The sequence below is a fragment of the Artemia franciscana genome, chromosome 13 (assembly GCF_032884065.1).
Source record: "Artemia franciscana chromosome 13, ASM3288406v1, whole genome shotgun sequence".
Lineage (NCBI taxonomy): Eukaryota > Metazoa > Arthropoda > Branchiopoda > Anostraca > Artemiidae > Artemia > Artemia franciscana.
This window is the reverse complement of record NC_088875.1, coordinates 16,103,073-16,118,399: the sequence shown is the minus strand read 5'-3', so window position 1 is coordinate 16,118,399 and position 15,327 is coordinate 16,103,073. Positions and strand designations below refer to the sequence as shown.

At 32.8% G+C, this 15,327-nt stretch overlaps 1 protein-coding gene across 2 annotated transcripts in view; it reads left to right on the top strand.

Annotated features, from left to right (window-relative positions):
* LOC136034589 (uncharacterized) overlaps positions 1–3,065 on the top strand; it is a 134,620-nt gene extending 131,555 nt beyond the window's left edge. For both annotated transcript variants that reach the window (XM_065715855.1, XM_065715854.1), the window contains one exon: positions 1,210–3,065. In XM_065715855.1, coding sequence (XP_065571927.1) covers positions 1,210–1,460 — 251 coding nt within the window. In that variant the 3' untranslated portion in view covers positions 1,461–3,065. The remainder of the gene's footprint in view (positions 1–1,209) is intronic.
* The last annotated feature ends 12,262 nt before the right edge of the window (positions 3,066–15,327 follow it).

The following is a 15,327-nucleotide window of genomic DNA, read 5'->3' as shown; positions in this document are numbered from 1 at the left end:
GTGGTCCAGGTTTGTGTTAACTGTAAGTCAGGAGTAACTCCACCCAATATTAGCCAAAACTCTAAAAAGCGGAATTTTGATAATAATAGAAATATCAAAAGAATTAGCTCTTTATGTTGATTCCAAATATTTAAAATTAATTAAATTTAACTTTGCACTTCAAAAGCTACGAGTTTGAGAAAGGTTGCCTGATTTTTGAAGGGGGGGGGGGGCTCCCCAAAAAGTCAAGTGACCTTAATGAAAATCGCACCATTAGATTCTTTCTTGTTTTTTTTTCTAGGGGTATTCATATCAAGTAGTGGTTCTAGGAAATCAGGAGAGGGCTCATTCGAACGGAAATAAAAAGTTCTAGTACCCTTTTTAAGTGACCGAAAATATTGTAAAGCAACTATTTCCCCTCTCATGGTCATTTCTTCCAAGGATATCCAATTAAAATCTTTAGATATCCATTCTATTCATTATAGTTGAAAGGTTCTATAACTATGCGTTTTGGGATGACACGACCCTCCATAGTCCTTGGAGAATGGGCTTTAAGTTACGAAAATTGCCCGATCCTTCACATGTAGTATTTACTCTTGGGAGATTATGGACATTTTGAGGGAGAACTTTCCGTGGAGAGGGGTACTTTCCACGGAGAATTTCTATTACTGGGGAAGTTTCCAGGGAAATATTTACACAGGGGTAAAGAATTTTTGGGCATGATTGAAGAACTGTCAGAAATTAAAGATACAATTTTTTTTTCAGCTGATAGTAAGAAGCGACATTGGAATTTAAAACGACCAGGCATTATTCCGTATATGAAAGGAGCTACCCCTCCCTCTTCATGCTAAACTTTGTTTTTTCTGTCTCAATTCTTGAAGAAAGACCGCTCAAATACAAGGGTCGTCAGAATTTGAATGAAAAGTGTTCTTTCAGAACATGAAGATTTTAGCGTAAAGAGCAAGGAATTAGGAAGGAGAAGCCTATCCCCCTCATAGACGGAATAATTTCGTTATGTTTTTAGTTTTAATGTCGGTTTTTACTCCTTGCTGAAAAAAATTGTTTAAATTTATTTTGTTAAAACAGAGCAAAAATAAAACTTTATTCAGTCATTAGCCGTAGTGAGTATTTTATTAGACGGCAATGAGACTTCAGACGCCAGGTGGGGAGCCCATAAATCTTATTTCTTATCCAAGTTGTCTTGCCTTTAAAAATGTTCTTTTTTTGTAGACGTTCTTTCTTCTAACATTAAAGCTAAAATGAGTAACAAGCAGCGCAACTATAAACTTTTTGCTGCCATTTACCATGATGGAAAAGAGGCAACCAAAGGACATTACATGGCCGACGTCTACCATCCAGGGCTTCAGCGATGGATACGATACGATGATGCAGCTATTAAAATGGTTGATGAGAAAACTCTTTTGCGACATAGTCCTCCTCGTGTACCTTATCTCTTATTTTATAAGACAAAGGAATTTTAGATCGGCCTTTTACACTTAAAAACTTATATATTTTGTTCATGTATGTTTTTTCTAATGTTTTTATCTATAGACAGCGTTTTAATCTTTGGGTGAAGTCTTGTTTGGTGGGATGGGGCTGTTCAGTATAAAAAAAGGTTGTTTTGGGCCTTAAGATCCATTTATATTGCTTTTTCATTTTTTTCTGAAAATTCAATTTTTCATATCGAAGAACCTCTTGACAAAAACCTATCCTGTGTGCAGGAATGCCCATAATACCCTGTCTTCCTGTTTTATCTTCTTTTTTTCTTTTTTTTCTTTCCTTTATTTTATTTTGTCTTCCTTGAATCTATCTAACTTTCTTAGATTTTAAATTATTTCACCTTGTAAAATCTTCTTAACTCCTTCGTTTTCCTATCAACAAAAGTCAAGCACCATTTAATAAGCACTTCTAGGAAGCTAGTCATTGTCTCCTAACGGTCTGCTACTTGTGTTTTGAAATTGGTGTCCTGTATCGTTGTTATGGCTATCCTTTACTCCCTACGGCCGCATCCAATTTTTTTTATGGCCGTTTTCACTGCTATATCTTGAGATCAGCTGCTCCGCTCGGGCACCATATGAAACCTTTACTGTATGCGTCACTGACGGAGTTTCAATAGGATATATTTTAAATTTGAGATAAATCGTTAATTGAAATTAGTTGTCTTGCATAAGGCATCTGAAAGCTTAGGCAATTGTCTACTGATAATTGTCAGCCACATGCTTAGAGATTTACTACGAGGACTGATGCAAAAATTACAAGAACGCAAAAAAATAGTATAATGAATGTAAATTAATCCGAATTGTGAAAAAAAATCAGTGCATATTTTTTAACAGCTAGTGGAGATACGGGCCAAAGCTACCTCTTTCCCCGCTAATATGTCTGATTCCCGTGTTTAGAGTTATTTTTCTCATCTTGTCAGTGTTTATAGATGCTATTAAGTGACTACCAAAATTTGTCTTTTAATTACTTGAACCTCCAATTTTTTTTTTTATAATTTAAGTCCATTTCCTATTCCATTTAAGTCCATTCTGCAAACTAAAATCAGTGCTCTGTAACTACAAAAGCTTCTTACATTTTACAGTCAAAAAAGTATTCTAGATATACAAATATGTATATCAGCTAGTGAGTGCGGTAATTGATGTGTATTCGATTTAATTGTTCTAAATTGTTCTTTAATTGTTCTTCAATTTAAATACCCTTAGGTTTATTTTTGTCTTTAATACGGTCTAATTTTAGTGTGAATGAAAACAAATATTTTGCCGTGTGAGAACCGAGTGTCTTCTTCTAACTTTAAGGTTGTTGGCCGTTCTATTAGTATATTTTTGTTTTTTTCCTTTACATTTTGGCCCGTGTTTTTTGTCTAATGTTTATCCAAGTTTCTGGCTTTGGAATATGTGAAATTGGTTCCAGTGTTATTGATTATAACAGAGAGAAAGTCAGATGAACATTATGTATATTAAATAGGGGGGGGGAGAAGAACACGGGAAAGAAATTTCCTGTGTGCGTACCCCTTTCTGTGATACACAAGACAGGCGGTAAGTTTGTATGATATCGGAGTTTCAAATAAAAGCCTGTTTTACATCAAAGTATTTTTCTTATTTGCAAAATAAGTTGTTTTGTTTTTTATCAGGTTTCACGGTGCCATCATCTGACGATATGCCAATTCTTGTAATCACTCAAATCACTTTGACTCTTAAAAAGGGCACTATAACTTTCAGTTTAAAATCAAATGAACCCCATCTGAAGTTTATGTGAAAACCCATTCTATTAAAACATTATATGTTTGAGGGCACATTGAGGGCGCGAAAATGATTTACGCAATACAGAAGGTTTAGCGTCTGACTGCAAAGCGGTTTGCACTGTTGAAAAGGGAAGTTTTAAAACTAAGAACATAACGGATGTGCACTTGTATATAAATAATTGGGTATGTGATTTTTCCTGCTGGTCGGCTGCAGTGGTTCAAAATGTATTATATGTCACTATTTTTGTGTAAAAATTTAGTTACACTCTTGGACCTATAACTAATTGATTGAATGAAATAAAAAAAAGTTTTTTTTTAACTCAAAGTAAGGAGCGACATTAAAACGTAAAACGAATAGAAATTATTCCGTATATGAAATGGACTGTCCCCTTCACAGCGCCTCGCTTTTTACGCTAAAGTTTTTTTTTTAGTTTTAAAATGTATAGTTGTAAGGCAGGGTCAAACTTTAGCGTAAAGAGCGGGGCACTGAGGGGGTAACAACCTGTTTCACAACTTCAGTACAGAGTTTAGACAGGCATTACACCTTGTGGCAGATAATATCATCATATTAACAATGTGTCACTCATGCACCTTTCGTTAAATTGTTTGAAAACTTCCAAAGTTTATCAAGTTCAGTCAGCTGTTTGGCTTTCTTGTCCTCCATTCCCCTGGCATGACACCCTAGCTACGCCAATGGGTAAATTTGTCTTAAAATGAATTTATTTTCACTTTTTATTATTATGTTACAGCTAGAATAGTTTGTCTTATATACAAAAATCTGAATTAGGGTAATAATTGTCCACTTTCTTTTTTTGCTGGTTTGAATATAAAATAGATTGATTAATTAGTCGTTAATCAGACATATGTGAAGGAAAAGCTGAGATGTGTGAAAAACAGCTGTATTATGGCATCACTTCAAAGTCTACTATTTTCGGCATAATTCCCATTTCATGAAGTTGTGCCTAACATCTGAATCCATGCCCCAGAAAATAATTTGCACTTTACTGAAAAGAAAAAAAATGACCTGGGATTGTCAGTTTAATATAAATATACTGATATTTATTTCTTAAAGTTTAAATATTTTCTTATCTATTAAAGTAAAAAAGTGAAAAAGTTTTAAAATGTATATTGTTTTCAGTAAAGTGTAACTTATGTTCTGGTCTTGAAAATACATGGGGGTTGTCAGTCCTACTCATGTTAGTTTTTGCTCCTTTTGAGTTTGACTCGATTATTAACTATAATTTATGCTCGTTTTTAGTTTCATCTATTTATTGATGATGGTTTGTGGTAGTTTTACGATTGGAAGGTAATTTGACTTTATTTCTGCTTACTTTTTGCTTAGTGTTGCTCGAGTTAAAGGATAGTCTCATAAAATAACCCAGGGAAGACGTTACAACACTTTTTTCGCACTGCATGTCTTCTTTTTGGTCCCTTTGTGGAGTTTTTTCATAATATCTGAGCGGAAAAAAATTAGATCTTTATTTTTCTGTTTTTGCAATTATTTTCTCCAATTCCCGCTTTGGACTCGTAACTGGTGCATTTCGAGTAGATATGGCGTTTTTGATATTTTTTCAAAAAGGGACCAGTGTGTCCCTTTTTTCAAATTAATATTTTTTCAAAAAGGGACCAGTGTGTGGACCGGTTCCGTAAGCTCCAAGAAAAAATTTTCGACTTTCTACTTAATTGTTTAGCTTAATTGTGTTGCTTAAATAGCTGAGATGTTATTTGTTTTTTTTTGTGAGTTTTTTCTTGTTAATTGTTCCCATTTTCATTTTATTTTTCTATCTTTTTGTACTCCTCTAAGTGCATTTCATGTACGTTGAAATAAATCATTATTATTTTAATTTCTGGACCTTTCAACTACGTTGAACAAAATGGCCGTCTCAAAATTTTTATTTGATGTATTTGGGGAAATGATGGGTGTGGGCGACTGGTTGCCCTTCAATCACTTTCAACTATTAAAAAGGGCACTATTCCTCTCAATTTTTAAATTGAATTTGTCCCTTTTGAAGTTTCTATGACAACTCCTTCTATAGGATGGGCTCGGGTCCTGAGAGAAATAGTAAAAAAACATTTTGCCCACATCACTCTTTACTTAGGCAGCACTATTGCACTGCCTATGATATTTTTGCCTTTATGGGTACTCTATGGCTTATTTTTCAGCTTTCAATATTATATCCTCTTCATTTGGAAAAATTGGCCCCCAATTCCCCCCCCCCCGTAAATTTGACAAAATTCCTTCTTTTTCTTGTATACTCCTGATTTTTCAGGGATTGGAAAACTCCATCGGAAATAAAATGGTTTTTCCAGGCCTCAGTCGAATTTTGCTTGTTAAACTGCCTCCTATTTTCTTAAGAAGGGATGAAAAACTAGAGTTTGGTTCATAGGCATTTTACTTAAGAAACATGTAAACCAATTTACTTTTGGATTAATCAGCCCCAAAAAAAGAATGGCAGCATTCATGTCATCAAACAGTTCGTTGTAACGAACTGTAGTAAGGAGCGACCCGGCTCAATAGTAACCGACACTCTAAAAAATGAAATTTTCATACCAATAGTTCCATAAAAAAAATCGCATTTTAATGCTGATTTTAAAATATATAAGTTTCATCAAGATCAATTATACCCATCAAAAGTTACGAGCCTGAGAAAATTTGCCTTATTTTAGAAAATAGGGGAAAACACCCCCTAAAAGTAATAAAATCTAAACGCAAATCACACCATCAGATTTAGCGTATCAGAGAACCTTATTGTAGAAGTTTTAAGCTCCTATCTAGAAAAATGTGGAATTTCACATTTTTTGCCAGAATACAGATCACGGATGCGTGTTTATTTGTTTTTTGGTTTTCCAGGGGTGATAGTATCGACTGAGTGGTCCTAGAAAGTCGTGAGAGGTCTCATTCTAACGGAAATTAAAAGTTCTAATGCACTTTTTAAGCTACCAAAAAAATTGGAGGGCACCTAGGCCCCCTCCCACGCTCATTTTTCCCCAAAAGTCACCGGATCAAAATTCTGAGAAAGCCATTTTATTCACCCATAGTCAAAAAACCTAATAACCATGTCTTTAGGGACGACTTACTCCCCCGTATCTCGTGGGAGGGGCTGCAAGTTACAAACTTTGACCTGTGTTTTCAAACAGTTCGTGGTAACGAACTGTAATAAGGAGCGACCCGTCTCAATAGTAACCAAAACTCTAAAAAACGGAATTTTGGTATCAATAGCTACATCAAAAGAATCGCATTTTAATGCTGATTTTAAATATGTTAGTTTCATCAGGTTTAGTCTTACCCATCAAAAGTTAAGAGCCTGAGAAAATTTGCCTTATTTTAGAAAATAAAGGGAAACACTCCCTAAAAGTCATAGAATCTTGACGAAAATCACACCATCAGATTCAGCATATCAGAGAACCCTACTGTAGAAGTTTCAAGCTCCTATCTACAAAAGTGTGGAATTTTATATTTTTTGCCAGAAGGCATATCACGGATGCGTGTTTATTTGTTTATTTGTTTTTTTGTTTTTTTTTTTTTCCCAGGTGTGATCGACCCAGTGGTCCTAGAATGTTGCGAGAGGGCTCATTCTAACGGAAAATAAAAGCTCTAGTGCCCTTTTTAAGTGAATAAAAAATTGGAGGGCATCTAGGCCCCCTCCCACGCTAATTATTTTCCATCAGATTCAGCATAGAAGAGAACCCTACTGTAGAAGTTTCAAGCTCCTATCTACAAAAATGTGGAATTTTGTATTTTTTGCCAGAAGGCAGATCATGGATACGTGTTTTTTTTTTTTTTTTTTTTTTTTTTTTTTTTTTTTTTTTTTTTTTTTTCAGGTGTGATCGTATCGACCCAGTTGTCCTAGAATATTGCAAGAGGGCTCATTCTAACGGAAATGAAAAGTTGTATTGCCCTTTTTAAGTGACCAAAAAATTGGAGGGCATCCAGGCCCCCTCCCACGCTAATTATTTTCCCAAAGTCAACGGATCAAAATTCTGAGATAGCTATTTTATTCAGCGTAGTCAAAAAACCTTATAACTATGTCTTGGGAACCACTTACTCCCCCACAGTCCTCGTATGACTGTAGGTTACTACAAGTTACAAACTTTGACCAGTGCTTACATATAGTAATGATTATTGGGAAGTGTACAGGCGTTTTCAGGAGTATTTTTTGGTTGGAGGCAGGGATTGAGAAGAGGGGGATATGCTGGGGGAACTTTCCATAAAGGAACTTGTCATGGGGGAAGAAAATTTCTATGAAGGGAGCGCAGGATTTACTAGCATTACTTAAAAAAAACAATGAAAAAATAAATATGAAAAAGTTTTTTTTCAGCTGGAAGTAAGGAGCAGCATTAAAACTTAAAACGAACAGAAATTATTACCCATATGAGGGGCTCACCTCCTCCTAATACCTCACTCTTTACGCTAAAGTATTTTTAGTAATTTCAACTATTTATTCTACGGCTTTTGCGATTCAGGGGTCATTCTTAATGAATTGGGACAAAATGTAAGCTTTAGTGTACAGAGCGAGGTACTGAAGAGGGGGCGAACCCCCTCATATCTATATATATATAAATAAGTTGTCTGTCTGTGGATGGATCAGGTGACGTCACCTGAAAAAACTGGATCAGGTGACGTCAAACTAATAAAAAACTAAAAAAAAACTGAAAAAACTAAAAAAAAGGCAAAAACTACAAAAAAAACTAAAAACTGATAAAAAAAGTAAAAAAGCTAAAAAACTAAAAAAACTAAAAAAACTAAAAAAAACTAAAAACTAATAAAAAAAATAAAAAAGCTAAAAAACTAAAAAAACTAAAAAAAGGTAAAAAACTAAAAAAACTAAAAACTAAAAAAAACTAAAAAAAAGGAAAAAACTGAAAAATAAGCTAAAATAAAGGTAAAAACCAATAAAAAACTAAAAAAAAAACTGAAAAAACTAAAAAAAGGCAAAAACTACAAAAAAACTAAAAACTAATAAAAAAAGTAAAAAAGCTAAAAAACTAAAAAAACTAAAAAAAACTAAAAAAAGGTAAAAAACTAAAAAAAAAATAAAAAATAAAAAAACAATAAAAAAAGGAAAAAACTGAAAAATAAGCTAAAATAAAGGTAAAAACCAATAAAAAACTAAAAAGAAAAAAAGGAAAAAACTAAAAAAAATTTTCATCTAAAAAACTAAAAAAAACTAAAAAAGGTAAAAACTAAAAGAACTAAAAAAGAAAAAAATAAATGACGACACTCAAAGAGAAAGCGACCAGGACAAAAGGAATGTTCGATTAGCAATCAACAAAGCACCGGGACACAGGGAGTATAAATGACGACCAGGACATAAGTAAAAAAAACTAACAAAACTAAAAAGAAGGTAAAAACTACAAAAAAACTAAAAATAAAAAAAAACTAAAAACTAATAAAAAAACTAAAAAATCTAAAAATCTAAATAAACTAAAAAAGAAAAAAAAAGGAAAAAAATAAAGGAGAAAAACAAAACTAAAAAACGAATGTATATACAGACCGGGACACCGGGATACAAATGACGACCGGGACACAGGGAATATAAATGAAAAAAAAGGCAAAAACTACAAAAAAACTAAAAACTAATAAAAAAAGTAAAAAAGCTAAAAAATTAAAAAAACTAAAAAAAACTAAAAAAAGGTAAAAAACTAAAAAAAACTAAAAAATAAAAAAAAAATAAAAAAAGGAAAAAACTGAAAAATAAGCTAAAATAAAGGTAAAAACCAATAAAAAACTAAAAAGAAAAAAAGGAAAAAACTAAAAAAAATTTTCATCTAAAAAACTAAAAAAAACTAAAAAAGGTAAAAACTAAAAGAACTAAAAAAGAAAAAAATAAATGACGACACTCAAAGAGAAAGCGACCAGGACAAAAGGAATGTTCGATTAGCAATCAACAAAGCACCGGGACACAGGGAGTATAAATGACGACCAGGACATAAGTAAAAAAAAAACTAACAAAACTAAAAAGAAAGTAAAAACTACAAAAAAACTAAAAAGAAAAAAACTAAAAAAAGGCAAAAACTACAAAAAAAACTAAAAACTAATAAAAAAGCTAAAAAACTAAAAAAACTAAAAAAAGGCAAAAACTACAAAAAAACTAAAAACTAATAAAAAAAATAAAAAAGCTAAAAAACTAAAAAAAACTAAAAAAACTAAAAAAAGGTAAAAAACTAAAAAAACTAAAAACTAAAAAAAAAGGAAAAAACTGAAAAATAAGCTAAAATAAAGGTAAAAACCAATAAAAAACTAAAAAAAAACTGAAAAAACTAAAAAAAGGCAAAAACTACAAAAAAAAACTAAAAACTAATAAAAAAAGTAAAAAAGCTAAAAAACTAAAAAAAATAAAAAAACTAAAAAAAGGTAAAAAAGTAAAAAAAATAAAAAATAAAAAAAAACTAAAAAAAAGGAAAAAACTGAAAAATAAGCTAAAATAAAGGTAAAAACCAATAAAAAACTAAAAAAAAAAAGGAAAAAACTAAAAAAAATTTTCATCTAAAAAACTAAAAAAAACTAAAAAAGGTAAAAACTAAAAGAACTAAAAAAGAAAAAAATAAATGACGAGACAAAAGGAATGTTCGATTAGCAATCAACAAAGCACCGGGACACAGGGAGTATAAATGACGACCAGGACATAAGTAAAAAAAAAAACTAACAAAACTAAAATGAAGGTAAAAACTACAAAAAAAAATAAAAATAAAAAAAAACTAAAAACTAATAAAAAAACTAAAAAATCTAAAAATCTAAATAAACTAAAAAAGAAAAAAAAAGGAAAAAAATAAAGGAGAAAAACAAAACTAAAAAACGAATGTATATACAGACCGGGACACCGGGATACAAATGACGACCGGGACACAGGGAATATAAATGACGACCGGGACACAGGGACACAACTACAACGGGGACACCGGGGGAAACAGGGGGATATAAATGACGACCGGGACACCGGGACAGGGAATGGTCGATTAGCAATCACCATCAACAAAGCTCAAGGGCAATCATTAGAATCATGAGGTATAGATCTGAATACAGATTGTTTTCCCATGGACCATTATATGTTGCATGTTCAAGAGTCGGTAAACCTGACAATCTATTTATATGCAAAGACAATGGGACAGCAAAGAATGTTGTATATTCGCAAGTTTTACGTAGTTAAAACCATATATATATATATATATATATATATATATATATATATATATATATATATATATATATATATATATATATATATATATATATATATATATATATATATATATATATATATATATATATATATATATATATATATATATATATATATATATATATATATATATATATATATATATATATATATATATATATATATATCTATATTCACAGGTGGGACATAGGGACACAACTACAATGGCGCGTAACTAATATGGGGCGTAACGACTTACGCGCGCCGGGGGGCTTGGGGGGGGCGCGAAGCGCCCCCACCAACTAGGTGTTGGGGTGGCGCGAAGCGCCACCCCAACAGCTAGTATGTAATAAAAACATGAGAATACAAAAGTTCTTTACGTAAGCTAATTTATAAGTTACGTATATCTTTTACTAATAAAAAGATTCGTAAAAAATTAAAAGTTCTAGTTGCCTTTTTAATTAACTGAAAATCGGAGAGCAACTAGGCTTCCTCCCCCGCTCTTTTTTTCTCAAAATCATTTGATCAAAATTATGAGAAAGCCATTTAGCCAAAAAAAAAAAGATGCAAATTTAGTTTTAATTATTCCTCGGTGGAGAGCCATAATCAAAACATGCATTGATTCAAAAATGTTCAGGAATTTAATAAAAAAACAAGTTTTTTTAAAGTTGGGAAACCCTAAAAAATGGAATTTAGATACCAATAGCTACATCAAAAGAATCGCATTTGAGTGTTGATTTTAAATATATAAGTATCATCAAGTTTAGTCTTACCCAATAAAAGTTACGAGCCTGAGAAAATTTGCCTTATTTTAGAAAATAGGGGGAAACATCCCCTAAAAGTCATAAAATCTTAACAAAAATCACACCATCAGATTCAAGGTATCAGAAAACCCTGTTGTAGAAGTTTCAAGCTCCTATCTATAAAATGTGGAATTTTGTATTTTTTGCCAGAAGGCAGATCACGGATGTGTGTTTATTTGTTTGTTTTTTACTTCAAGTTTTTACTGTTTTAAAAAGAAGAGTTGAGAGAAAGAGTCAAACTTTTGCGTAAAGAGTGTGGCGTTGATGAGGAAGCAGCCCCTTTCATATACGAAGTAATTTCTGTTCGTTTTAAGTTTTAATGTCGCTCCTTACTTTCAGTTAAAAAAACTTGTTTTATTTTTATTTTCCCTTCGAAGAATCATAACCATAAGAGGTCAATTCAGTAAAAAAAAAGGCATTACTTCTAAGCTGAATAAATACATCAATCTGACCTCACTGACGGATTAATCATATGACCGTTTCTTAAATAAGCAAGAACGACAATAGGAGAAGAATAATACCACACAGATCTAGAAATTATTTCTTTTTAGTCAAATATGTTCTTTGTTTTGGTATTTTCAGCATGAGAAATTCAAAAAATGTCCTCCTGGATTCTGAGAAATATTTTTTCTTGTGTCCTTAATAAGAAAATCCTTTCCCCTCTCCTTATAATATTCTTGATTGATGCTCCTGAAATGAACAATAAGAAGAAAAACTTACGTTACTAAAAATCTAGTCCAAAATAACAATGCCTCCAACTCATCACGTGCTATCTCTTGCTCTTTTGTCATTCAAAGTTCAATTCATAGCTGACATTTTTCGGATAAATAGCAAAAAAAAAAGGGGGAAAAGTGGCCCAGTTTCGAGACACGAGAGAATGGTAATTTGCTATTCGCTTCATCATTGTCATGGTTGTGGCAGTAGCTGCAACCTAGTAAAGAGTGAACCACAGCCTTGAAAATGGCGTCAGATCAATGATCCCATCTTCAAAGCCCCACTCTTTACGCTAAGGTTTGACTTTTTCAAAACTCTACTTCTTATCACAATAAAAAAATTTAGCGTAAAGAGCAGGGCGTTGAGGAGGGGATCATTGGTCTGACGCCATTTTCGAGAGGTTTTGGTTTTTTTTTCTAAGTCACCACAATTTTTTTCACATATATGTAATATATGCGATAAATTTCCTTTCGTTTTAAGTTTTAATGCTAATACTTACTTTCAGTTGAAAAACATTCTTTTTATTTAATTTCTCATTATTTTTTTTTCTTAATGCTGGAAATTTCAGCACCCCCTTCATGGAAATTTACTTCCCTCATGATAAATTCCTCCATGGAAAAATTACTCCATGTAACCCCTTCCCCTTATCAAGCCCTCCTCCCCAACGCGAAAAAGTTACCCTGAAAGTGTCTGTACACTTCCCAATAATCATTACAATATGTAAACAATGATCAGAGTTTGTAACTTCCAGCCCCTCCCCCAAGGACTGTGGGGGATTAAGTCGTCCCCAAAGACATAGTTAATAGATTTTTCGACTGTGCTGAGCAAAATGGCTGTATCAAAATTTTGATCCGCTAACTTGGGGGGAAATGAGCGTGGGAGGGGTCTTGGTGTCCTCCTATATTTTGGTCACTTAAAAGGGGCACCGAAGCTTTTAATTTCCATTAGAATGAGCCTTCTCCCGACATTCTAGGACCATTGTGTGGATGCGATCACCCGTTAAAAAAACAAAAAAATTAAATAAAAAAGCAAATAAGCACGCATCTGTGATGATTTCTGGCAAAATATACATAATTCTACATATTTTTATATAGGAGCTTGAAACTTCTAGAGCAGGGTTCTTTGATACGCTGCAATCTGATCTTCTGAATCTTCGTTAAAATTTTATGACTTTTAAGGGGTGTTTCCTCCTATTTTCTAAAAGATCCCAAATTTTTCTCAGGCTCGTAACTTTTGATGGTTAAGACTAAACTTGATGACACTTTTACAATTAAATCAGAATAAGCATCCGATTGTTTTGATATAGCTATTGGTATCAAAGTTCTGTTTTTTAGAATTTTGGTTACTATTGAGCCGGATCGCTCCTTACTACAGTTCGTTACCACGAACTGTTTGATTAAGGGGATTGGGAAGTGAAACATGAAAGTAATGAGAATTTGTGAACCTCAGAATTAGGAATTTGAGCCGTTGATATTATAATAGCACCCATTTCATTCTTCCCAGCTTTTCTAGTTCGGAAATGCCACACAAAGTACAATTTTTGATGTCATATAGCCCTTTATGATGACGTTATTTAGTCTATAGTACAATAGACTAGATAGAATATTTTTTGTCTAGGAGCTCATCTTCCTCCACCTTACAAAGAACTTCCACCCCTTGTTAATAGTAGACCACTGAATTATGAAGCAAATGACTTCAGTTAAATAAAGCACGGAAATAAACTCCAGAAATGTTTCCGTGAAATAACAAGGGAAGCGTCACCTTGCAGTACCTTTGTGGACATTACCCAAGTTTTTCCACAAAAAAAATATTACCAGATAATTCAATCCCTAAAATTTTCCCTGGACAATTCCTTCTAAAAAATTTTCTCTGGACAATTCCACCTTAACCTTCTCTCCATACGTAACATTGTGCATCCGAAGAGGAAGAAATACAAATAAAAACAGTTTTATGGAAGATTTCATGTAATTCCTCCCAAAATGTTTTAAATGAAAAAAAAAACAACTAAGTTTATTATCCTATTTATCGTACGTACAGAAAAAATGACTTTTATTTGATAATTCAAATCATTTTTAAGTAGTGAGTGGCTTTTCAAACAGTTCATGGTAACGAACTGTAGTAAGGAGCCGGCTCAATAGTAACCAAAACTCTAAAAAAATGGAATTTAGATACCAATAGCTACATCAAAAGAATTGCATTTTAGTGCTGATTTTAAATATATAAGTATCATCAAGTTTAGTCTTACCCATCAAAAGTTACGAGCCTGTGAAAATTTGCCATATTTTAGAAAATAGGGAGAAACATCCCCTAAAAGTCATAAAATCTTAACAAAAATCACACCATCAGATTCAAGGTATCAGAGAACCCTGTTGTAGAAGTTTCAAGCTCCTATCTATAAAAATGTGGAGTTTTGTATTTTTTGCCAGAAGGCTGATCACGGATACATGTTTATTTGTTTTTATTTGTTTTTTTCGAGGTTTTTTTCTCAGGGGTGATCATATCGAACCAGTTGTCCTAGAATATTGCAAGAGGGCTCATTCTAACGGAAATGAAAAGCTCTAGTGCCCTTTTTAAGTGACCAAAAAATTGGAGGGCATCTAGGCCCCCTTCCACACTAATTATTTTCCCAAAGTCAATGTATCGAAATTCTGAGATAGCCATTTTATTCAACGTCGTCGAAAAACCATAAAACTGTGTCTTTGGGGACCAGCTACTCCCCCACAGTCCCCTTAGGACTGTGGGTTACTACAAGTTACAAACTTTGACCAGTGCTTACATATAGTAGTGGTTATTGGGAAGTGTACAGATGTTTTCAGGGGGATTTTTTGGTTGGGGGAGGGGTTGAGAAGAGGAGGATATGTTGGGAGAACTTTCCATCGAGTAATTTAACATGGGGGAAGAAAATTTCCATGAAGGGAGCGCAGGATTTTCAGGCATTATTAAAAAAAAAAAAAAACAATGAAAAATAAGTATGAAAAAGTTTTTTCAACTGGAAGTAAGGAGCAGCAATAAAACTTAAAAAGAACAGAAATTACTACGCATATGAGGGGCTTACCTCCTCCTAATACCTCGCTCTTTGCGCTAAAGTATTTTTAGCAATTTCAACTATTTATTCTACTGCTGTTTTGATTCAGGGGTCATTCTTAATGAATTGGGACAAAATTTCAGCTTTAGTATAAAGAGCGAGGTACTGACGGGGGGGGGAGGGGGTGAACCCCACCTTACATGTAGCAAGAACATTGAGAATACAAAAGTTCGTTACGTAAGCTAATTTATAAGTTACGTATATCTTTTACTAATAAAAACATTCGTAGAAAATTAAAAGTTCTAGTTGCCTTTTAAGTAACCAAAAAATCGAAGGACAACTAGGCTTCCTCTCCCGCTCCTTTTTTTCTCAAGATCATTCGATCAAAACTATGAGAAAGCCATT